The sequence below is a fragment of the Capsella rubella genome, unplaced genomic scaffold, assembly GCF_000375325.1.
Source record: "Capsella rubella cultivar Monte Gargano unplaced genomic scaffold, Caprub1_0 scaffold_3, whole genome shotgun sequence".
Lineage (NCBI taxonomy): Eukaryota > Viridiplantae > Streptophyta > Magnoliopsida > Brassicales > Brassicaceae > Capsella > Capsella rubella.
The window spans coordinates 10277771-10301637 of record NW_006238921.1 but is presented as its reverse complement, the minus strand read 5'-3'; the positions used below and the strand labels follow the sequence as shown (position 1 = coordinate 10301637).

General features: G+C 30.4%; 3 protein-coding genes across 4 annotated transcripts; 1 reads left to right on the top strand and 2 right to left on the bottom strand.

Annotated features, from left to right (window-relative positions):
• Nucleotides 1-8733: 8733 nt before the first annotated feature.
• On the bottom strand, nt 8734-11161 carry LOC17893857. Its single transcript, XM_006298572.2, has 5 exons — nt 11000-11161; nt 9722-9874; nt 9448-9623; nt 9247-9357; nt 8734-9154 (listed from the first exon to the last, which is right to left on the bottom strand). The coding sequence occupies exons 1-4, from the start codon at nt 11132-11134 to the stop codon at nt 9255-9257; spliced, it is 567 nt and encodes a 188-aa protein (XP_006298634.1). The 5' UTR covers nt 11135-11161; the 3' UTR covers nt 8734-9154; nt 9247-9254.
• A 1712-nt stretch (nt 11162-12873) lies between these two features.
• On the top strand, nt 12874-15938 carry LOC17891860 (receptor like protein 42). The gene is made up of 2 exons (XM_006299385.2): nt 12874-15096; nt 15879-15938. The coding sequence occupies exons 1-2, from the start codon at nt 12874-12876 to the stop codon at nt 15936-15938; spliced, it is 2283 nt and encodes a 760-aa protein (XP_006299447.2).
• A 3021-nt stretch (nt 15939-18959) lies between these two features.
• LOC17891512 lies at nt 18960-22614 on the bottom strand. Of its 2 annotated transcripts, none has more exons than XM_023786092.1 (14): nt 22404-22614; nt 22125-22234; nt 21946-22035; nt 21373-21422; nt 21184-21250; nt 20781-20853; nt 20499-20554; nt 20189-20285; nt 20009-20090; nt 19816-19878; nt 19670-19729; nt 19495-19587; nt 19350-19412; nt 18960-19266 (listed from the first exon to the last, which is right to left on the bottom strand). In XM_023786092.1, exons 1-14 carry the CDS (start codon nt 22457-22459, stop codon nt 19153-19155), a joined length of 1074 nt encoding a protein of 357 aa, XP_023641860.1. In that variant the 5' UTR covers nt 22460-22614; the 3' UTR covers nt 18960-19152. The 2 variants fall into 2 exon arrangements, with proteins under 2 accessions (XP_023641860.1, XP_006298009.1); XM_006297947.2 differs by having other exon boundaries at nt 21946-22054; nt 22147-22234.
• Nucleotides 22615-23867: the final 1253 nt, after the last annotated feature.

The window sequence follows — 23867 nt, the reverse complement described above, 5'->3', positions numbered from 1 at the left end:
TATGAAAATATATGCTTACATTCCGTTCGGATCTCTTTACATCCCGTTCCCATCTTGTATAATATTTTTACTCTTGTTGCATAAGATTAAAATCATTTTGTAGAAAGTGATCACAAAATCATGTATCGATTTGATTAAAAATAAAGCAATGTGTTTAATGCAATAAAATAATTCAATTTTTATTATTTTGGCTAGATATGATATTTATTTATAATACGGTTGAAAAATATATTTTATTTTATACAATTACAATTTTGATTAGTGACATATATATTCAAAAAAATGAAATTAGCCCTTTTTGTTGAATTAATTATTTTAAGACTTTATATTATTTTGAATATAATTATATCAGTTGTACCTATATATGTGGGATAATGTTTTTAGATATTTATAGTATATCATTTATAGTTTGGATTCATACATGTTTGACATTTAGTTTAGTTTCAGTTAGATAGTTAAGGATTTTGTTCTTAACTACTTGATTGTTTTTTCTTTTCGAAACTTACTTAGAAGACGTAGAAATTAAATCATAAAAATATAATCCATTTATTATTTAAAAATTGCTAATAAAACATAACAATTATTTTATATCCACTTATTATGTAGTTTTGATTTAGTAGTTAATGAGGTACCAAAATATATGAAATCTTGAATTTATAACGATCAAATAATTACGATGTAATTAAACTTTTATTTTTTATTTTTGGATGGTTTATAGATTTGAAATTGCATTATAGTTAGGAAAAATAATAATCGAATTAAATATTTTTCTAATTTTCGATTGGTTATGTTAAGTGCTAGTTATTAGGGTGATTGAATTAATTCTGTATTTCTGAATAATTTTTTTAAAAATTGGATTATTGGTTTTTTAAAAGGAAAAACGGAAATATCTCATATGTAATCAATATATTTCAAACTCTTTTAATTTATGTGCGATATTTTCGAGATTGCTTTTTTTAATATGAAGATTTTATGTGAAAATAAGAGATTTCATGTGATATATAATTTTCGCATGATTTTAGCCAACAAATTTTTAATTATTAATTTAATTAAGATTATTTATTCAAATATTTTTAACTACTTTTTAAGATTATATTTTTAAAATTTGATGATATAATTAATTATGTCGTATATTTCACACATTTTATGATATGTATTTTTATAATCAAACATATTTTTTCATCTATATTTTTCTTAAATATAAATTATAATTTTCAAAAAATATTCTAAAGTATATAACTAATATTAAATCTGTTTGCATATTTTTAATTTCGAATTTAATTGTCCATTTTTTATGGTAACAAAATTAAAATGGTTTTCATAAATACAGATAGTTTTTGTTTTTTTTATTTATTTATTTAATCTATTTTTTTGCTGTCTTTTAGTGTGTTTGGCTATAGGTTTGAAATTGTATATTTTGTAATATTTTTTTTTCAAGTTTGTTTGGCTACAAAGACAAATAATGATCCCCAATTAATAGTATAGATTATCTTTCTAATTTATTAATTTACATCTATAACGTAGCCACTCATAAGATCTAAAGATATAGGTTTTTATATTTTCTTTATATTTTTCAACAATAGATATATTTCAATTAATTTTCTGACACAATTACCTTTATAATATGACCATTTAGGTACATCAAATTCAATTAGATTTAGTCTTGTGTTTGAGTACTTAAGATAAAACAATATTTTATATAATATGTGCTTTTTTGGGAAAATATGATAAGTAGTCAAAAAGTGCAAGAATTTACTCTGATATACATAATTTTATGCCATATATATTAATCTGACCATCATTATTTAAAATTAATAGTTAACAACAAACTATTTTATGATAAGTTAATTTTAAAACAAAGTTTTTCAAAGATACCACAAAAAAATGATAACAAACTATTATATCATTATTTTTTCTGACGATATATCATTTCTTTTTAAGGAAGGAGAAAAATAAAAATTATGCTTAGAAAAGTATGCCACATGTCAGAAAAATTAAACATTTCTAATTTCAACTAATTTTTAAGATTGCTAATTTTGAATATACTATTTTTATTTCTAACCATTTAAAAATATAAAGTTATTTTTGATACAATTGGTTTATGTAATTTCATGGGATAATAAATTAATTGAAACATAAATATGTCAAGAATATGACTCCATCTTATTGACATTAACAAAAATTTGTGGAACGCCGAAATTAAGACATTTATGTGGCAAGGCCTTACTGGTTATGTGTCAGTTTCAAAAAAATGTGATAACTAGAGGAATCAATTGTTGTCCATCGTAGGGACATCTTTGTTCAATTTAAGTAGTCGAGAGTGAAAACTAATAATAATAAAAAAGTATGTATAGATTCTTAATTTATTTATTTATTTGAGCACACCAAATGTAGTTTCCCAAAAATATATTGTGATACACAAGTTTTGTTTTTCAAAAAGCAAACTATATACCTATACTAGCAGTTGACGCGCGCTACGCGCGGGAGGTTTATAATTTTTTTTGTTAATTTTTGTTCATATTGTGATATTTTATTATCTTTTTAATTGATTTTCAAAACATATTATAATTATTTTCTCTTTAATTATTATCTTTCAATACTAGAATTTGGATTAAAAACATTTGATTCAAATTATGAAATATCACTTTTTTCTTTTTGATCATGTTATAAACTAATATTTCACTTTCAATTTTATTTTTCCTCTTTATCATTTTATACATACAACTAGGTTTTAACCCGCTGTACACCGCGGGACGATTGTTTTGACTAAAAAATATATATATATATATATATATTTAAGTTATATTTGTCAATTTTATTACCTTTTTAGTGTTTATGATTGTGTAATTGTTTTTAGAGAATTTTTGAGAAATACCCCCTTTATCTATCCATTTTCAAAAATACCCCTATTGAAATATAAAAAATTATAAAGTTTTATATAGTTTATAAGGTACTTTTATATAATAACTACTACTGGGAGATTTGATACAAATATTTTAATATGGTTTAAATAGTTTTAAATCGTTTTTATAAGTTTTATAAGGTTTTTAAAAGGTTTTTAAAAGGGTTTATACAGTTTTTATAAGGTTTTTATATGGTTTTTATAATTTATTTTCCGCTATATATGAAAGTTATATAAAGTTTTATACACATATAAAGGTAATTTGTGTATATATTTATAAGCTTACATACATATTTGGATAAATTTCAATATTTTTAATGGTTTTTTTATAAAGTTTGAAAAAGGGGTATTTTAAAAAAGAGGTATATGAAAAGGGGTATTTTTGATTGTTATTTTTATTACTTAACTCGCGGGAGTTTTTTTTTTTGTAACTGGCAGGACTAAAAAAATTATGTTTAAGTTATATTTGTTATTTTGTTTTGTTATGTTAACCCGTAAGATAACCCGTAAGAAAAACAGAAAACTTAAACCCGTTAAATCATATTTATGTAAAATATAAACCTTGAATGTTTTATAGATTTCGAGAGAGATTTTGGTTTTTGTTTTCCAAACACTCATTTTTAACCAATCAAGATTTTAAAATTTTGGATTCCCTAAAATTTAGTAAAAAAAAATTGTTGTAATCTTTCATTCAAGATTTTGGATTTTTAAGTTTCATATTAGTCATATTTATAACGGTTTCGAACCATTGTCTAAAATTTTCTACCCGATGTGGGACGTTATACATATATGTTTTTTCTTTTATCGATTGAGTAAAATACGTCCGTTTTCAAAAATTCAAATTGCTACATATTCAAAAAAAAATTTGTATTTTTATTATACTTATGTTTTATGTAATAATTTAAATTTTAAAACAAATAAGATCATATAAAGATATTGGAGAGTATTCAATTTATTAGGGAGACATTTTAGGAAATTTTGTTAAATGTAATAAATATTAGTTTCTAATTTTGCGATTTTGGTGTAATTTAATTACAAATTTTATCTTAAAAGTTTGTTATTTATTTAAATGGCAAGGATTTATTATGAAAATAATACAAAATAAAAGGTTATTTTCCAAAAGGTACTTCAAAAATGTTAATATAGATTACATAAATGTTGTTTTATTATACCATCAATTTAAAATTTACTTCTATTCTAAAACTCAGTAACGCATTTAAAATTTTTAACTATAATCAATTTAAAATGAAAGTTGCATTATATTATTACCACTAATAAAAAAATTAAAGTATTGTTTTTCTTATTTTAAAATTTTATTTATTTTACATCATTTATTTTTATTTATATAAACTTTTATTAATTAAATAAGTAACATAAATATGCACTAAATGAATTTTTTAAATTTATTTAATGTAAAAGCAAAAATGTGGCTTAGGTGGATGCTTAGGTGGCATCATGAGAAGAGAGAAAATCTAACTTTATATATATATACTAGTCTGTTTCCGTAATTGATTCGTATTTTATTTTGTACTTATTCTTTTCACTATATCATACTTTACTTTTTAAAAACTTAGATTGTGTTAGTATAGAAAAACTATTGAGTTTTAGCTTCATTAGTTGTTGAGAAATTAAGTGGGTATAGTTTAAGTCGAAGTGTGGGTGTAAACGGAAGTGCGGTGGAGAATCATTGAAAAACGTGTGCTATTAGGGTTTTTACCAAATATAGATCTAGATGTTAATATTGTGGGCTCTTTTAATATGTTGGCCTGAAATTTGAAAATGATTTGTGAGTTTTGGACGGATTGTTGTATTTTTCTATTGTTTACATTATCTCTTCATATATTGTCATAATTGTTTTTTATGTTTTTCTTTTTTGGATTTGTCGTAATTTATATCTCGATGATCATTTTTATACTATTATATATTTGTTTCTGATTTTATGTTTTATATGTTTTTTGTTTTTTCATATGGAACAATTTTTAAATTTAACATATTAGTATAATTTACTTTATATTTAGTTTATTTCATTTAATATTGTTTTTATTTTAATTTTCAATTTTTATAAAATATAGTTACTTTTTATTTTTTATATTAGTTTAACATATGTGGTTATTGGAAAAAAATAATTAATTCATATTGGAAACCTATAAAGAAATATTATTTGTATTTTTGCCTTTTTATACGTTTAAAAAAAATGATAATTTATGTTTTGGTCCGACCTATCTCATTTATGTTGGAAAATTTTGTGAGACAGAAATTAGATAGAATTATGGGAAACTACAATCTATGTACTCAGATAAAACAAAAATTAAGTTTGTGGGCACCAAAATTTATTATTTAGCTTATAATTTCACTGACCATTTTAACCCTATTTTATTTTTGTCTCTTTCTGTAGATTAGATTTTCTCTCTATCCAAAAGCACATTCTTCTTCTTCCTTTGGCTACACACACATCCAAATATTTATGAGAGAGAGAGAAACTTAAGCATCCACGGTTTTTTATGCTGTGATTTTGATAGATCTTCAATTCCCACAGATACGAAGATGGAGATGGAGAATAATCGCCCCGGCAGCTTCACCTACATGGCTGCAAATTCAGCGATTTAAGTGTCAACGACTCGTCTTTGCTTTTACGTTTGCAACAGCGACAGATCTGGTGAGTTCCCACCGCTTCCTTCGAGAGTTGTCGTCTCCTTCTCTCCCAAGGTGGTGCCGGTGGTGTTGTTACAGATCACGGCGCGATCATGTTCATAATTTCTATCTTTTTTGCAGATGTGTGATCTAAACCTGAATTAGATAAGTATAATATTATCAAATACAAATATTGTTAGCTCGATAAATAGTGAGACTTTGAAGATTTATCGTTTAATCCATGGCGGCTTCGTGATAATATGTAAATTACCACGATAACAGATTATTAGTATGTTTAAAAATAAGCTATCGAATGCTATTAAGCACTCACAAACAGCGTTATCGAATACTATCAATCACATATGAATTATGTTAGTATTAAATTAACAGATAATATGTAAATTATCGCGGTAATAGGTTATTTATCATGTTTAAAAATAAGTTATCCAATGCTATTAATCATGGATGAACAGTGTTATCGAATTCTATCAATAAAAAAAATAAGTTATTATTCATTTAACTAATAATATGTAAACTATCGCGATAACAGATTATTTAACATGTTTAAAAATAAGTTATCAACTGATATTAATCATAGATAAACAGTGTTAATATGTTACTCTCTTTTGTTTGTTTTGGTTAAAATCAAGTTAGGGACAAAAATGTAATTTTATATGGCTGTAGGTGAGAGAACTAATTTTTGAGTTATTACATCTTTACTTTTTGTTTTCAATTTATTTAGGTACCAATTTTTAACTTACCCTAGAATTATATTCTCAAAATTTCTTACTTTTTGTTCTATTCTCGTTAAATCCCATTATAATTTAGGTTTACATTGTGTAAATATAATCATATATATATATATTAAACATTCACTTAAAACTATAATCTTTTATAAATATATTTGTTAGTATAATCGATAATTAGTAAATTTTTTTTAACTTTTGATCAATTAACTTTTTTTTTAGTTTTATAATGTATAATATAAAAAAAACCTTTCATATCCCTTTTTGAAAAGCTTATTTACATAGGTTTAAATCTTAAAATTAAATGATAAAATGGTATAATTAATTTTAAAAATTCAATAATAAAATGAAGTAGATGATGATGTGGCTTAAGGAGAAGAGAGAAAAAACTAACTTTATATATATAGATATATAGATAGATAGATACCCTAGAACCTAGCTATAAATAAATATAGTCAAATTAAAAAATATATATACTAGATTTTAACCCGCGGTACACCGCGGGACGATGTTGTAAAAGATATTTTATTATTTTTGTTTGGTATATAAGATTGTATTGTATATTGATTGTTTTTTTGGGCAAATATATTGATTGTTAATTATATGATTTAACCCATGGAATATTGCATGACAATTCTTTTTTACATAATCTTAATTTAATAAGTCTAATATTCAAAATAATGAAATGGTGTTGGCATACCAATTTTCTTTTAAATAATCTAATTTTAGATTAAAATATTTTGTGAGTTATATTATAGTAGACAACCCGTAAAAACATCTATAATCATAATTTTGTAAATTATAATCCGCTCCATGAAAGAATCCATCCCGTTTTTTTTCTTTTTTTTTTAAACATGCAGACCGGATTAACTCAATTAATTGTAAACCAGCCCTAATCAATTCAAATCAATTAAACCGAACAAAACTACATTCAAATCAATTAAACCGATCAAAACATAACCAGCAGAAGACTTAACGAGAAATCCATTAAAACAATTTCATTAAACCAGCAAGTTCAGCAAAACATTATTCCAGAAACATAAACACCCTAACATGCTTCTAAATTCCGTTCTAACACCCTAACAATTCCAACAATAATCTAAAACACCAATGAGCGCCTAGATCATCCTCCTCTCCTCGCCATGATTCCACGGATCACACTTTTGCTTTACCTGTATCACAGAAAAGAGATGCACAAGTATTTCATAAATTCTTAGTGAGGCAATCATCCCACTACCGGCTATACACACAAGCAAAATCAATCATCATCAAGGAATATGAACCAAACAACCAATAAAATAACATCCAGCATTGCTGGCTACGATCGGTGTCAATCGACACTCACCATTGGTGTCGATCGACAGCTTGACACTCCATTCGCGAGTCACAGCTATCCTCGCAGAACAAAACATTGGTGTCGAGCGACACCCACCACTGGTGTCGATCGACACCGACACAGACGCTCCAACTGCGTTTTCTCACTGGATCTCCTCTCCAAATCAACCACATGGTATGAGCGAGTCTCCAAGGGGTTTCACAGGGTCCAATCATCACATAAACCGCCAAACAAACAAAGAAATCAATCCAACAATCATCCAAACACCCAAAACAATGATCAAAAGTGCTTAGATAAGCCTTGGTCATGCACTCACCTCTTAAACAAGAAAGAACAGCAACGAACAAGGACTAGCAAGGGTGAAACAACCTTCACATACACCAAACACCACAGATCTTGCCTTTACTAGCCTTAAACTACCAAGACCAAGTTTTGATCTCTCCAAAAACTCACTCAAAGGCACCTAAAAGATCAAACTCACTCTCTGCTTTCTCTCAACCTTCACAAAACGACAAAGGACTCTAAAATGAGGAAAACGGCGCACCCTTAAGCCTTTAAATCGCCCTAGATTTCTCCCAAACCAATCCCAATTGTACCGACGATTTAAAACTTAAACCGTCGAACAAAAAGTTACTAGTGTCGATCGACACCCTTCCTTGGTGGTTACACTCCATCACATGACCTGTGCTACACAATTATCAATAATAGTTTAGTACATACATTTTTGTATCGTTTGAGTAATATAGTCCGTTTTCAAAAATTAAAATTGCAACATATGCAAAAAAAAAAATTATATTTTTACTATACATATGTTTTATGTAATAATATAAATTTGAAAACAAATAAGATCATATAGAGATATTAGAGAAATATTTGATTTATTAGGGAGATATTTTAGGAAATTTTGTTAAATTTAATAAATATTGATTTCCAATTTTGTAATTTTATTATGATTTAATTACAAAATTAACCTTAAATTTTTGTTATTTATTCAAATAAGAAAGATTTAATTATGCAAATAATACAAAATTAAAGGTTAGTTTCCAAAATGTAGTTCAAAAATGTTAATATAGATATGTCAAACTTGTCTTGGTCATTGCTCTTGCACGTAATACATATACACGAACACTGTAATTTACCATTCTATTACATCCCCTTAAGTTCACTTTTTTCAACAACCAACTTAGCAAACATCTAATTTACATTTACTATCATTGCAATTTGATTCGAAGTAAAATACATTTGATTATTTCGGAACCATGTACAAGCCTGCAAACACTAACTTGTATCAACGATCCAACGATTCTACATTTCTTGCATGAACGTCCATCAAACTTGTGATTGCTTACCAAATCATATTAATAGCATGAAACTACCCACAAGTGCTTGTGCTTTCAGCTTATCTCTAAAGCAAAATCTTATGGATATATTCTTATGTTTTGGTTGTGAAGACCATAGTGCTTTCACATGTTTGCCTTCTGATCTCGTCCTTGTTTTCGCAATGTATGTTCTTTCAAGCATCCCCAACACGAAGAGTACCTGAATGTAACAAGAAACAAAGCGTTACACTAACAATGTATTAGATTGGGTGACTAGTTTGAAAGAAACCACTTAAGAAGACCTACACTTACCGAATGGTTTATAGATAATCTGAATGAGTTATAATGGCCTCTACTCTGTCAAGTGATGCCTCTAAACGCCCGGAGCTCATGTTAAATAACGGTTCCTCAGTACCAAGGGCCCTGTTTCAATCATCAGCTAAGCATTGTGACCAGAACAGAAGTATAAAGTGTTTGTTTTGAATACTGGAGACATGAAGTTTTGTGACTTGCCCAGTAACTTCTGGGAGTACAAAATCAGCTCTCCATCCAAACCGGAAATCGATACCAGGACTAAGACCAAGCGTAGTTTTGTTTCGAATCCGAGACACACCATCTCCACCCAAACATGAGGTAAGCTTCCATTTCCAACCAATTGCATTCATTTGAAAGTTATGTCCAACACCAACCTGCATATGATAATTTATAAGATTACAACATATTGTATGTATACAAAGCTTCCAAATATAGACACAAGAGACGGCATACACAACATCAGAAAACAAACCTGGAGGTTTAGGAATCTGGTTACAGGAATCTTCTTTGATAAAACGCGAACTTCTTGGTGTAGTGGCTCATATATAAACTTCCACTTCCTTTCTGGACATAGAGGCTTCAAAACAAGCTTTGCATGGTAATCATTTGTGGGTTCGTTGTATAACTGCATCAAGTCCAAGGAAAATAAAATGAAGGCACATCTCATGTCTCAAACAACATAGAACATATGTGAGTTCATCAGTAGATGAACTATCCCTAACAAAGCTTAAGCTCCACAGTCAAATCCATAATCCATAAATTTTTCAAACTACACAACTTCAAAACAAGCTTTGCGTTTTAATCATCTGTGCGTTCATTACATAACTGGTAAATTCAAAAACAAGACAATGATGAACTATCCCTAATAAAGCAAATACTTAGCTCGACACTCAAATTCACAATCCATCAATGTCAAAACTTCACAACTTCAAAACAAGCCTTGTTGTAATCATTGTTGGTTCATTACATAACAGGAAAATTCAAGTAAAGACAATGTTCACACATCTCATAGCTTAAACAACACAAGAACATATGTGAGAATGCATCAATAGATGAACCATCCCAATAAACCGAGTACTTAGCTCCACACTCAACTCCATAAAGTTCCAAACTTTACAACTTTAAGACAATCTTTGCGTTGAATCATTTGTTGGTTCGTTACATAACAGGAACATTCAAGTAAAGACAATGTTCACACATCTCATGGCTCAAACAACAAAAGAACATATGCGAGAATGCATCAATAGATGAACCATCTCCAATACACTGAGTACTTAGTTAGCTCTACACATAACTCCATAAAGTTCCAAACTTTACAACTTCAAGACAATCTTTTTGTGTCTATCATTCGTGGGTACTTTATATATAACAGCACATACGAAAAAGACATCACATAGCTCAATTAACAACCCAAGAACACATGCGACAATGCATCAATAGATGAACCATCTCCAATAAACCGAGTACTTAGTTAGCTCCACACTCAAATCAATAAAGTTCAAAACTTTACAACTTCAAGACAATCTTTTTGTGTTTATCATCCGTGGGTACTTTACATATAACAGCACAGACGAAAAAGACATCTCATAGCTCAATCAACAGCATAGAACAGGTCTCTTTGAATACATATGTAAACCCATCAATAGCTGTAACAATCCCTAATAAAACGAATACTAAGCCAACACTCAAATCCATTACCCATAAAGATTCAAACTTTACAACTTCATACTCAATTTTAATGAGAGGGGACCTCTAGATTGACGCCAACACGAAGGCCTTGAAGCTCTTTGCGGAACTTGAGGAATAGCTCCGACGGCATTAGATTGACTTTGTAAAGGTCCTCCCATGACGGAGGCTCCTCCGGTCTCGAACTCGGTGGCTCCATACAAAATCCACCGTTCAAGTTTATCCCAACAATAAAATAAAATGGATTTGGGGTTTTTTGTTTTTGAATTGTTCTGGTTCTGGTTTTGATTTCGTATAGGTTTAAGAAAACCGGAGATTTGAAGAAGCCACTAAACCGGAGTTTTGATTTCCAATAGTTGGCTCTATTTCTTACTCTAAATATAATAATTTAAGTAGTTTTATCAAATATTTTATTTTAACTTCTATTTTAGTTCTTTGATTTTTAATTTATAAATATAATTTATTAAAAAAGACAAGTGTATAGCGACAACAACATTTAGAGTTTCAAAGTAAGAATTTAGCATTGAACAAATGAAGAGAAAACAAAATTTTATACCGAGATTTAAGTTTCATTGAAGAACCAAATCTCCTTCAATACTTTCAATCCAAACAAGCAAAAAAAATTATACAAGTTTGATTAGGTATAAAATGGTAATGTGTAAAAATTGAGGAGCATTTTGCAAATAAAAAATTTTTGCTCTAAAAATAGAGAATTGAATAGTGTTGTTCCAAATTTGAAGCAACACTATCCAGTTCTCTATTTTTAGAGCAAGATATATAGCACAATTATAGATGGTTTTACACTAAATATAAAGTTTGTAGCAAGATTATGTAAGTTTGTAGCATTGAACAAATATTAGGTAGATACATGAATGAAAATATTGTATTTCAAATTTGGCTGAATTTCTGTTTGTAATTAAGAAAAAAAATATACCATAATTTCATTATTTATTTACTTAATATTGTTTATAATAAATATTGCATTACATAATCTTTTTATAAGTATAATTATATTATTAAATTTATAAAAAAATCAGGTAGATTATGCGGTTACCATTTACCCTTGAGATTATGAGAATTTTTGAGAAATATCCCTTTTCAAAAATACCTTTTTTATCTATCCATTTTCAAAAATACTCCTGTTTAAATATGAAAATCAATTATAAAAATTTGTACGGTTTATAAAGTACTTCTAAATAATAACTACTACTGCGAGATTCGATTTAAATATTTTACTACTTAGAAATTCGATCTAAATAATATTTTTAAAAGTTTTTATATGGTATACATGAAAGATATATAAAGTTTTATACACATACAAGGTAATTTGTGTGTATATTTATAAGATTACGGATAAATTTAACATTTTTTGTAGGGTTTATGAAAAGTTTTGAAAAAAGTATTTTTAAAAAGTGGTAGTTAAAAACATATATTTTCAAAATTATCTCTAAAATTATTCAGCTAGATTCAGCAAAAAAAATCACAGATATTTTTAGCAAATTCAGCAATTCAGTTCAGCAACAATTCATCGGTTACTATTTAGCCCCGCATTGATCGCTAGTTTTGACCCAAATTAATCCAGTCTCTCTCCCTTTCTCACGTTACAAGACGTATTTATTATATTTATTTATATGACAAAAAAAAAATTATATTTATTTATATATTTTTGCTCTTATAAATAATTAATATGACCCACTGGTTTTGGACATATATGTGAGAATTTCAAACTAATGTGGTTTCAATCTAAACTTATATACATTAGAAAAAAAAAAAGTCATCAAACGTGGATCATGCATGCATGGATATGATTACAACTTCACGTTAGCTCTAACTTCTTCTAGTTAAGTCTCTACTATGAAAGAAAACTATTTATACCAAATCTCCCCTCTCACATTTCGTTACCAAATACTCTAAATCCTTCTTACAAAGTTCTACATCATGTCTAAATCGCTTATGCGTTTGAATATTCTCTTGATGCTGCTCTTACTCTCTTGCTTTTTCACTTTTGGTGACCTTATTGCCGATCTTGTTGCTTGTGGTCCTAACCAGATGCAAGCCTTTACGCAGTTCAAGAACGAGTTTGATACTCATTCTTGCAACCACACTGGCTCCTTCAATGGGGTGTGGTGTGATAACTCCACTGGCGCGGTCACGAAGATACGACTTAGTGCCTGTCTCAGTAGAACTCTTAAATCCAATAGTAGCCTCTTCCAATTTCATCATCTTCGTTACCTTTCTCTCTCACACAACAACTTCAACCCTTCTTCACTCCCTTATGAATTTGGCAATCTCAACAAACTAGAGTATTTGTCTGTAGCCTCTAATAGCTTCTTTGGTCAAGTTCCTTCCACAATTAATAACCTAACCCAGTTAACCAAATTGCGCCTTGCCTTTAACGACTTCACTAGTTTTCTTCCACTTGTTCAAAACCTAACCAAGCTCTCCATGCTAAATCTTTATTGTAATCACTTCTCTGGAACAATCCCTTCTTCTCTCTTCACTATGCCTTTCTTATCATATCTTTATTTAGGTTTTAACAATCTCAATGGTTCTATTGAAGTTCCTAACTCCTCTTCATCCTCAAATCTCAAAACACTCGACCTTTCTTTCCTTAAAACAAGCTACCCAATTGACTTAACTCTCTTCTCCTCTTTCAAATCTTTGTTGGTCCTAGATCTTTCTGGTGTTTGGATATCTCAGGCTAGTTTAAGTTCGGATTCATACATCCCGACGACCCTGGAAGCGTTACGTTTGAAATACTGCAACATCAGTGATTTCCCAAACATCATAAAGACACTTCGTAATTTGGAGTATATTACCGTATCCCACAATAGAATTAGTGGGAAAATACCAGAGTGGTTATGGAGCCTTCCTCGTCTTAACGCAGTGTCCATTGATGACAACTTTTTCACTGGCTTCCAAGGTTCATTAGAAGTTTTAGTAAACTCATCGGTGCAAATCTTAAATTTGGATTCAAACAGTATTGAAGGAGCACTTCCCCATCTACCACTATCTATCAACTACTTCGATGCGGAAAATAATAGATTCAAAGGCGACATACCTCTTTCAATTTGCAAGAGAAGCTCACTTGTGTTACTTAATCTAAACTACAACAACTTGACAGGTCCAATTCCTCCATGTCTCAGTAACTTATCGATTTTGAAACTCCGGAAGAACAACTTGGAAGGACGTATTCCAGACATGTACTATTCCGTCGACGCATCGCTACGGTCACTCGACGTTGGCTACAATCATTTAACCGGAAAGCTTCCAAGGTCTCTTCTAAATTGCTCAACACTACAGTACCTAAATGTGGAACACAACAAAATCAAAGATACATTTCCTTTCTCCCTTAAGACTTTACCAGAACTGCAAGTGCTTATCCTCGGTTCAAACAAATTCTATGGTCCTATATCTCCTCCGAATCAAGGTCCTTTAGGCTTTCCACAATTGCGGATACTTGATATAGCTGACAATAAATTCACCGGAAGCTTGCCCGCAAATTTTTTTATCAATTGGAAAGCATCATCACTCACGATGAATGAAGATTTGGGCCTATATATGGTATATGAAAAGGTTATTTACGAGGTATATTATCTTACCTATCTAGAAACAATAGATATACAATATAAAGGTCTGTCTATGAAGCAAAAAAGGGTCCTTACATCCTCCGCCACCATTGATTTTTCCGGAAATAGACTTGAAGGAGAAATTCCTGAATCTATCGGTTTCTTGAAGGCACTAATCGCACTCAACTTATCGAACAACGCCTTCACAGGCCATATTCCTCTATCTTTGGCCAATCCTATGAAGCTAGAGTCACTAGACCTATCAAGTAACCAACTCTCAGGTACTATTCCTAATGGACTAGGGACTCTCTCATTCTTGGCGTACTTGAACGTTTCTCACAACCAACTCATTGGTGAAATACCACAAGGAACACAGATAACCGGGCAGCCAAAATCGTCATTTGGAGAAAATGCAGGGCTTTGCGGTTTTCCTCTTGAAGAAAGTTGCTTTGGGACTAATGCACCATTAACACATCAGCCTAAAGAAGAAGAAGAAGAAGAAGAAGATGAAGAAGAGGAACAAGTGTTGAACTGGAAAGGTGTGGCAATAGGGTATGGGCTTGGAATGTTACTTGGATTGGCAATAGCACAAGTCATTGCTTCGTACAAACCAGGGGCGGACCCACAGCCAAGGTAGTGGGGGCAGCTGCCACCAGCAAAAAAACAAAAAAAAAAATTATTAAAAAATCATTAAATATTATTAGAAAATAAAATCTGTCTCCACCAAAAAAACAACTTTTCATCCTTTTTCTTGGAAAGCCCATTAATCCATGTAGCAAAAAAATATATATTAATATATAAATTAAAGACTTACTAATCTAGACCTAATTTTTTGTTATTTTCTTCTTTTTAGTCCTTTGGTTTCTTTGTGTGACAACAAATCAAAAACTATCAATTTGTGAGTTTATTTTCCTGCTTTTTTTACAATCGTTTCTATTATATAAGCATTATTTTTTAGTCAATTAATTTTATTTAATCAGTTCAAGCTTATAACTATGTTTCCTGGAAAACATTATATAGGTTTTTATGTTATACATGACTATATTAGTTTTTGCAGTGATAATTGTTTATATGTTTATTCTATGGTTAAGATTTTATGGAAATTTGTTACATAATTCAAAAATTTTAAATTAATAAATTTTAAAATATAAGTCTATAAATTCAAAATTTTCTAAATTTTTAATTAATAACATGTTTTTTTGTTTTTAATTATTTGAATCTGTCACAAATGAAAATGTGGTAAAAAGGTTTCAATTGTTAAATGAGCGTCTGAGTGGTTTTGTAAGATGTTTTAAAGTTTTTACATGAAAATTTTATGTCTTTTATAATTTAGTATTTTACTATATTTTTGCCCCCATTGAACAAATTTTCTAGATCCGCCCCTGGTACAAACCAGAATGGCTAGTTTTTCTGGTTACGTGCGGAAAACGTTAAGAGTCTTTTGGTTATGAGTTTGATCTTTCAATGTATGTCAAGTTGTTGTGTGTATCAATGTATTATTGTATTGAAGCATTTTTATTTTGTTTGTTGCATCATAATCTGATTTTCTATTTTGTTTTCTATAAAGTAAGATTAATGAATTTTTTTTTATGTAAATATACATCATAACAACTTAGTAGAGCAATATTAGTCAAAGTATGGCTAATTCTCTCTATATTTCTTTATCCCTAACAAAATCAAATGAAAAATATAACTACATTGGGATCAACTGGTCATAGAGGTATGGCTAATTCTCTCTATATTTGCTTGGTTGATTTGGAAACATGAGTAGGTTCATACTTTCTCCAAAGCAAAAGTGATGTTTTTTGGCTTCAATTTCATTAGTCAATAATTTTGTTCTAGCATAGTCACTAAGACCCAACTTGCGTACTCCAGGCACCAGAGGAGACGGTTAAGATAACAACCTCGACAAAGGTCCCATAAATGCTCATCTCCGTTTCTCACGATTTTTTCTTCCATTACTTTGTTTTTTCTCGATTTCTTTCTATCACACAAAACACACTTTTATCAAATCGAGAGAAATCGAGAAGAAATTGAAGTAATTGAGGAAAATTTATGAAAAATAGAGAGGAAGTTTTGAAGTTTTAAGGTTATGATAATTGATTTTCAATTTTGGGGGTTTTAGTTAGGTTACAACGTCGTCGTTTTGTTATTGACGAATCTCATTAACGAGCTAATTTACCACGTATTATTTTTCCGTTTGGTCACTTAACGTCGTGTCTCATACTGCCAAGTCAACAAAACTTCATGATTTAATTAGAAGTCAACAATATATTGGACCTTTGTTTCACCAAATGAAGAGTTCATGCTTTAAATCAACAAAAATGCTCTCTCTCCATGATTTAAATGACATTTTTTTAATCCTTGTTGATTATTAAAATCAACCACATGAATTTTGAAATAACATGTTTTACACTATCAAATCTTTCAAATTCATTTAAAACATAATGTGTATTTTGAAATCCAAAAAAAAATCACTACACGAATAACATAGGATATTAACTAGTGTTTGATATAAAAAAATGATATTAACTAGTATTTATAAATCATAAACCCAATAACACATGATTTTAATAGTTATTTTAAAATAAATGATTGTATAACATATGATTTTTCTTTAGATTTATAAATCCGTTAAACTCGATGACTAATAACCTCCTTTAAGCTCGAACCTATATTTTTCAGAGCGGGCGGGGTTACCCCACGGGCATTGGCCCTAATTGACATGCATAGGCAAGGTAGGCCAATGCCATGGGTCCATATATTATTTTTAAAAAATTTCTTTAGCTTTTTGAGTCCAATATTTTTCAAAAAAAAAAATACAAATTAAGAGATTTTATATTTTTAAAGATTTGCCAAGGGCCCTTTCATGGATTAAGACGAGATTATTACCTCACATATTGCTAATTACTTTCCATCATCAAACAGAAGAAGTAATAAACACAAAGACAAGTTTTGGTTGATTTCATATTTATAATACATTCACCAGTGGAATTTAGTGCCATATACATATAAGCTTATCACCCTTTCTTAGGAAGAACCACATATCTACGTCTCAAGATCCTCCAACATTGTACCAAAGAAAATATAAATATAACATTGAATGTGGTAGATGATAAAGTGCCTTTATGGATTTATGTGAAGAAGGTTGAGAAGCTAGCAGGAGGTTTAAATGAGAAGCTAGCAGGAGATGATTTACAACTCTACTAGTCGAGTTGTGACTCATCTATTACAAGAGGGAATCAAAGGATGCTCTTAGGTTAATTCTCAACAAAGAGCTAACATGAAAAGAAAAAAAAACTTACTTGATGATTGCAAAGAGAGGAGACAAAAAGCCTTAGTGCACTAAGTTGATGATCGCGGAGTTTTGAAAAAGGAGTTAGTATATGTAGTGTTGGTTGGTCAGGTTCACAAAGAAGAGCAATATAGGTATCTCTTAGTTGCTGCAAATGGGAGTGGTCCAATGACATTAAGGGCGATTAATAGTCAAGGTGAAACAAAATTTGGTGAGATCATAGAATGTATAAAGGAGGTAACCATGCAAATGTGGTTCAAGTAGTCACCAAACGCTTCGAATTGTGTAAAAGTTTGTACACTCATTTTAAATCATTGATAAACACATTTGAAATCGCATCAGTTCAATCAGAGATCTAGGGGATCATACTACATGATCAACGTCTCAATGTACTAATAGAAACTGAAGCATTCATTATATTAAAGTTCTTTGGTTGAATACAATTTTACATTCATGGTAAATCTTTACTTATATGCTTAAATTATAATATAAAAGATATTATCAATTTTTCTTTACACAGTTTTGCATCCACTTCACAGTTGTAATGTTTAAGAGATTCAAAAAGATAAAAATTGGATTGCAACTACAAATAGTGATTAGTCATAAATGGGATGATTACAAAGCATTATCTTTCACTTAGGAGATATTGTAGTTCAGAGTGTCTTAGAGAATAGAACATTAGAAAAGCTCCACATCAAGATTTGGAGGTTACTAGGAAAAGAAGAAATTGCATCATGAAATATTTTTCAGAACATGATGAAAGGAGAGAGGTTAATATCGAATGCTCCAATTTCTCCTTATGCTTGGAAGGTTTTGGTAGTGTTGATGCAATGCATGGTACGTTCATCCTAGAACCTTTTAATTGGTGGGCTGTTGATGGAGCTTCATCACCAAAGCTTCAAGCCATAGCATATTAAGTTACTTGGACAACCTTCTTCATCATCATGTTGCGAAAGGAATTGGAGCACTTACAAATTCATACATTCTGCAACAAAAAAGAACAAGATTTAGTATTTGTGATCTATGTGGGATGTTGGCGGTGACCAGTTTGATTCTTTGGATGACATAAATCTTGGGAGACTTGAGTTTGAGGATCTTTCTCTTGATGAATCAGAGTTTGTTAATGGTGATGAAAACGAAAAGAAAGACAATGGTAACAATTTAAGCAAGAGCTCTTTTGCTGCTGCAAAACACTTTACTTCACAACCAAAACAAAGCTAATTCTAAAAAGAAATGAACAAAGAAAAGCATATACAAACTTCTTTCAACTATATAGAGATTCCATGATCTTTTTAGTTACACAATCAAACTCCTGAGATATGTTAAGACCTAGCTTTGATTCACATTTTACAATTAAGGTTGCTCAGATGATGTTCTTGTCTCATGCATCTGCTTCTTACGCTCCCCTGCTACTTCCTTCTGCAGCTCCGAGTTCGACATCCGCTCCACTTCTAAAGCTCTCTCAAGCTGATATTAGAAGCAAAAACAGATTCAGATATCAAATTTGTACACTACAATAGACCAAAAGGTTGTTTCTTTAGGACTTTTACATTTGCTGCTCGCATGCTCCATTCACTCAAAATTGCTCTTAGCCTTTCGTTTTCTTCAATATACTACACCACACACAAACAAACTTAGAAGTTTTAAATAAGTCTTTTAAGGATTTTCACTACAATACCGGGTTTTTGCGAAAACCTGATTGTTGGTATTGCTGACACGCTTCACCTCTGCATCTCTCTCTGCTATTAAAGAACGAGCCAGCCGTAGCTCAGACTGAAGCTGATTCATCTGCAAAACAATATTCACATTGTTAGACCTTTTTTGTTTCATCATATAGAGAGAGAGATGAAGATTCAAAATCAAGTATTACCTCAGCTGAAAGTGTCCTCAGCTCTTGATCTCGAGCAGCTAGAAGATGTGCGAGATCAACCTACCAAGAATCATTATACATTTAACTATACCAATGAGGAATTAAGGTATTTGATTGTTTTAAAGAAAGCAAAAGCCAACCCTCACCTGAGGTGTGCTTCCATCACTAGATTGTTCATATTTGCTTAATTTCTCTTGCAAGGACAGAATCTTTGAAAAGCACCAATAACAAAAGACAAGAAAAACTATTATACAAAAGCTGTCTCTTAAAACAGCAAAGTCCAAAGAAAATTTAGCAATGTCGATGAAAGAGAGTGTTTGTATTTGTAGCATCACGTACCTCTTCGCTTAGAAAATGGAGGTTTTCACGCTGATATTGTAATAAAGCCATTTGTTGATCAGAAAGCCGGCCTTCGTAATACCTTTCATACCAATACAAAGAAAGAAGAAACAAACTTGTGCATTATTGGCTGAAGCAGAACATATATTTAAAATCAGATACATCAAAGACAGTCAATACCTCAAACCTTCCATCGAACTTGACGGCTGAAGAGGAGAATATAATGACTTCAATACATCTGGTCGAGAATTAACGGAGTTGTATTGGTGCACATAACCTGGATTCGACAGCATTTATCAATGTCAAACTACTGGCCTCTCAAAGTGATGATAAGATCAATTCAGTTCCACATTAACATATGAGATTGTAAGAAAGTGTCCTGATTCGGCCTATACACATTTACATTTTACACAAACATGTAACGTCAACAGCTTAGTAACATTCTGGTTTATATAAAAGTATTGACAATATAGGATAACAAGCCACTGACCGATGTATAAACCCATGAAGAAGCCAGCGCACACTGCTTCAACCAACATGATTATGCTGCAAATCATATATATTCATTAAAACATCATGGTGAAAATAGTTTTCCTCCACCCTATCAAGAACTGCTCTTGTTTCATAATTGCTATTGTGGAATTATAGAAAATAATCATAACTATAAGCTTTAAGGGTATAGATAGCACTTATTCAAACTAATTAACAACACTCAATGCAATACAGGTAAGTTCCAATAATATACTCAATGTGGGAACAATGAGCTACCAACCGTTGCAAAGAAGAAATAGAAAGAATGCGGATATAAGGCTTCCATACTATCACAAGAAGCATCGCAGCGGTCCCTGGCATAACATCAAAGGAACTAATTATAAACGAGACAATACCAAGTGGTCTCAAAATAACTCGTAAACAAGGTAAGATCAGCGAGGAACAAGTTTGGTAAAATCAGAGTTTCCATGAAAAATCTTGAACATATCTTCAGATAAACTAATATGGTAAATAGTACTAAAATTTTCATTTCCTATATATAGTGACAAAAGACCTTGATTAAGTTTGTATTTTCTAGATCTTTGATCCCAAGTGCAAGTCTACATATGTTCATTCTCATGAATTAACATAACTCACAGACACTTTAGATAGTAGAGAAAATAATAGCATTGGTAGGGAAATACCATATGCAGCGATTGCAAACGGTAGACGTACAACATGCTTTAGCTTTTGACTGAAACTGTAATAACCCTGCAGTGCAGACAATTCTCAAAATTAATCAGTCTTTTACTAAAACAGAAGAAATTTTGACATCACTCAAACAATTCTCATAAGTTCACGAAATTTCAATAAACCTATCTGAGGTTTGGTACCTGGAGACGTATTTTCTGGACTTGATAAACAAAGTATTGTTGAAAGATACCTGAGATACGCCACAGAAAAATTAACTTAGGAATGCCAACAAAAGGGAGGGGGAGACATATTGATGTTGTACTACGTGTATGCATATGCTTATTGACACATATTATCAATGTTAGCTAGCGCCCAACCATTCCCATTCTCTCGAACAACAACAAAACGATAACCAAGAGGCAAATAGAGGTTTACAACATCAAAAATTCAAACTAATAAGAGTAGAGAATAAGAGCAAGACTTATGTTCTTCTATAGATACTTAAAATAGTAACAGAGACTTTCAAGCTCATTTAACTAACAACCTAGAGTATCGAATGGGCGGAGTTAGGTCTAAGAAGAAGGTGGAATCTATTGGGTTGGTTGTGGAAAGCTTCTTGGCTTGGGAGAGTTCTCTTCAACAAATCTCCATTGTAATCAAGAAGATTAGCCAAAGGAAGGATCTTTTTGACTGTTCATCAAGATACAGGACCTGAACTTATCACTAACAGACATAGCTCGAAACACTAGTTAAACCAAATTTATTTCAAAAACCTGTGACAACCAAAAGGGCAACATCGCAGCAGCAGAGCAAAGAAGGAGTCAAGTTCTGAACTTGGTGAAATATCCAAGGAGCTCCTGCAGCTAAAACAGCATAACCTGCCTAATGTTAAAAGACAAAAACTATCAAAAGGCAACACTAATAAGTATGAGATCAGCCTTATGAACTTAACCAAAAGAATCAGAGTAACTTGCCAATAGAACTATATAGAGATAACTCCCAACAAGGCTTCTAGATTTCCTATGACCAAACAATGGTGCTTCATGCAATATATCAAGGAACCTACAAAAAGAACATGAAATTGCAAAAAGTATCAACTTTTTTGGTTTATCAAAACAAGAAACTAAATAAAGGTTGTGTCTTTATACGGATTTGTATGAAAAAATGAAGAACCCAAATCAAAAAACTAAGCTTGAATCAAATTTAAAGAAGATAAGTGTAAGAACATTACATAGCGTTCTCTTCGTTGGTCATTGGATTAGACGAAGCACGTCTCTCTGTTGACATCTTCGATACTGAATTTGTGAAAAAGTTCTTAAATTTTCTAGGATCAGACTAATTGACTCGATCTATGATTATGTCAAACGTATAAAAGTATGAAATTTTGATCGGAGATGTCGAGGATGAAGACCAAATTTTCCGGCCGGAAACATATTTTTTTATTTGCTTCTGTCAGATTAAACAGAGAAAATAAAACAAACAAAATGAAAGACCAGAGAGTTTAGTTGTTCGGGTTTGGTTCGGTTAACCGGATCTCGAATTTTTTGAATTTTAGATGAAGATTTCATTCGGACCAGTTTGGTCCTAGTACAAATTTGGTTTAATACTGAACCAGAAAAATAATAACTAATTAAATTAATATTACAGGTTTTATATTTAATTGTATTTATTATTATATTTAATTAAGGATTTGAATGGTTACGATAGTTAAACGGGGGAATTTCAAAAATACCCCTTTTCATATACCTCTTTCTAAAAATACTCCATTTTCAAACTTTATCAAAAAACCCACTAAAAATGTTGAAATTTATCTAAATATGTGTGTAATCTTATAAATATATACACAAAATACCTTTATATGTGTTTAAAACTTTATACACTTTTCATAAATAGCGTAAAAATAAATTATAAACCTTATAAAAACCTTTTAAAAACCGTATAAACCCTTTTAAAAATCTTTTAAAAACCTTATAAAACTTATAAAAACTATTTAAAACTATTTAAAACATTTTAAAATATTTGTATCGAATCTCCCAGTAGTAGTTATTATATAGTTTTACCTTATAAACTATATAAAACTTTATAATTTTTTTTATTTAAAAAGGAGTATTTTTGAAAATGGATAGATAAATGGTGTATTTTTAAAAAGGGGTATTTTTGAAAATGGATAGATAAAAGGGGTATTTTTAAAAAGAGGTACACCAAAAGGGGTATTTATCAAAAATTCTCTAGTTAAAATGGACAAATTTATCAGCGCATTAGACCATTTTATTTTTAGCGTGGACTATAAACCGTTGCGGACATCTTTTATTTGTATGTAAAAATAGTATGTAGTTGGTTCGCTAATGTTTTATTTTAGTTTTTTGGATCCACAGCACAACGAGCCATAATTAATAAATGGTAAATAAAAAGTGGTCCATTCAATCTAGGGTTTTGTCCGCTTGAACCGTTGTCACCATTCAAACCATAAGTAGTATCTCTGTGTCACTTTAAGTAATGTTTTAGCAAAAAGACAATGTTTAATTTTAAGTGTTGTTTTGAACTTTGTATGCAAAATTAAAGGGCAACTCTAGTTAATAGACTCAAACAAGGGAAAAGCTGAAATAGAAGAATGATTACATGTTCATATTTTTTCTCAAAGGACATCGTTTCCACGACCACAAGAAGTTTCTTCATGGTTTCAACCGGATTATAA

What these genes read in the sequence shown, in the direction of transcription:
- LOC17891512 (XM_023786092.1), bottom strand. Translation starts at nt 22,459, where the DNA reads ATGTCAACAGAGAGACGTGCTTCGTCTAATCCAATGACCAACGAAGAG. An exon ending in AGTTCGATGGAAGGTTTGAG is followed by an intron (nt 20,091 to 20,188) that starts GTATTGACTGTC and finishes TTGGTATGAAAG; the next exon opens with GTATTACGAAGGCCGGCTTT. An exon ending in TCCATTTTCTAAGCGAAGAG is followed by an intron (nt 19,879 to 20,008) that starts GTACGTGATGCT and finishes TGCTTTTCAAAG; the next exon opens with ATTCTGTCCTTGCAAGAGAA.
- LOC17893857 (XM_006298572.2), bottom strand. Translation starts at nt 11,134, where the DNA reads ATGGAGCCACCGAGTTCGAGACCGGAGGAGCCTCCGTCATGGGAGGAC. An exon ending in GTGTTGGCGTCAATCTAGAG is followed by an intron (nt 9,875 to 10,999) that starts GTCCCCTCTCAT and finishes GACTTGATGCAG; the next exon opens with TTATACAACGAACCCACAAA. An exon ending in CCAGATTCCTAAACCTCCAG is followed by an intron (nt 9,624 to 9,721) that starts GTTTGTTTTCTG and finishes TATCATATGCAG; the next exon opens with GTTGGTGTTGGACATAACTT.
- LOC17891860 (XM_006299385.2), top strand. Translation starts at nt 12,874, where the DNA reads ATGTCTAAATCGCTTATGCGTTTGAATATTCTCTTGATGCTGCTCTTA. An exon ending in TTGGATTGGCAATAGCACAA is followed by an intron (nt 15,097 to 15,878) that starts GTCATTGCTTCG and finishes CAAATTTTCTAG; the next exon opens with ATCCGCCCCTGGTACAAACC.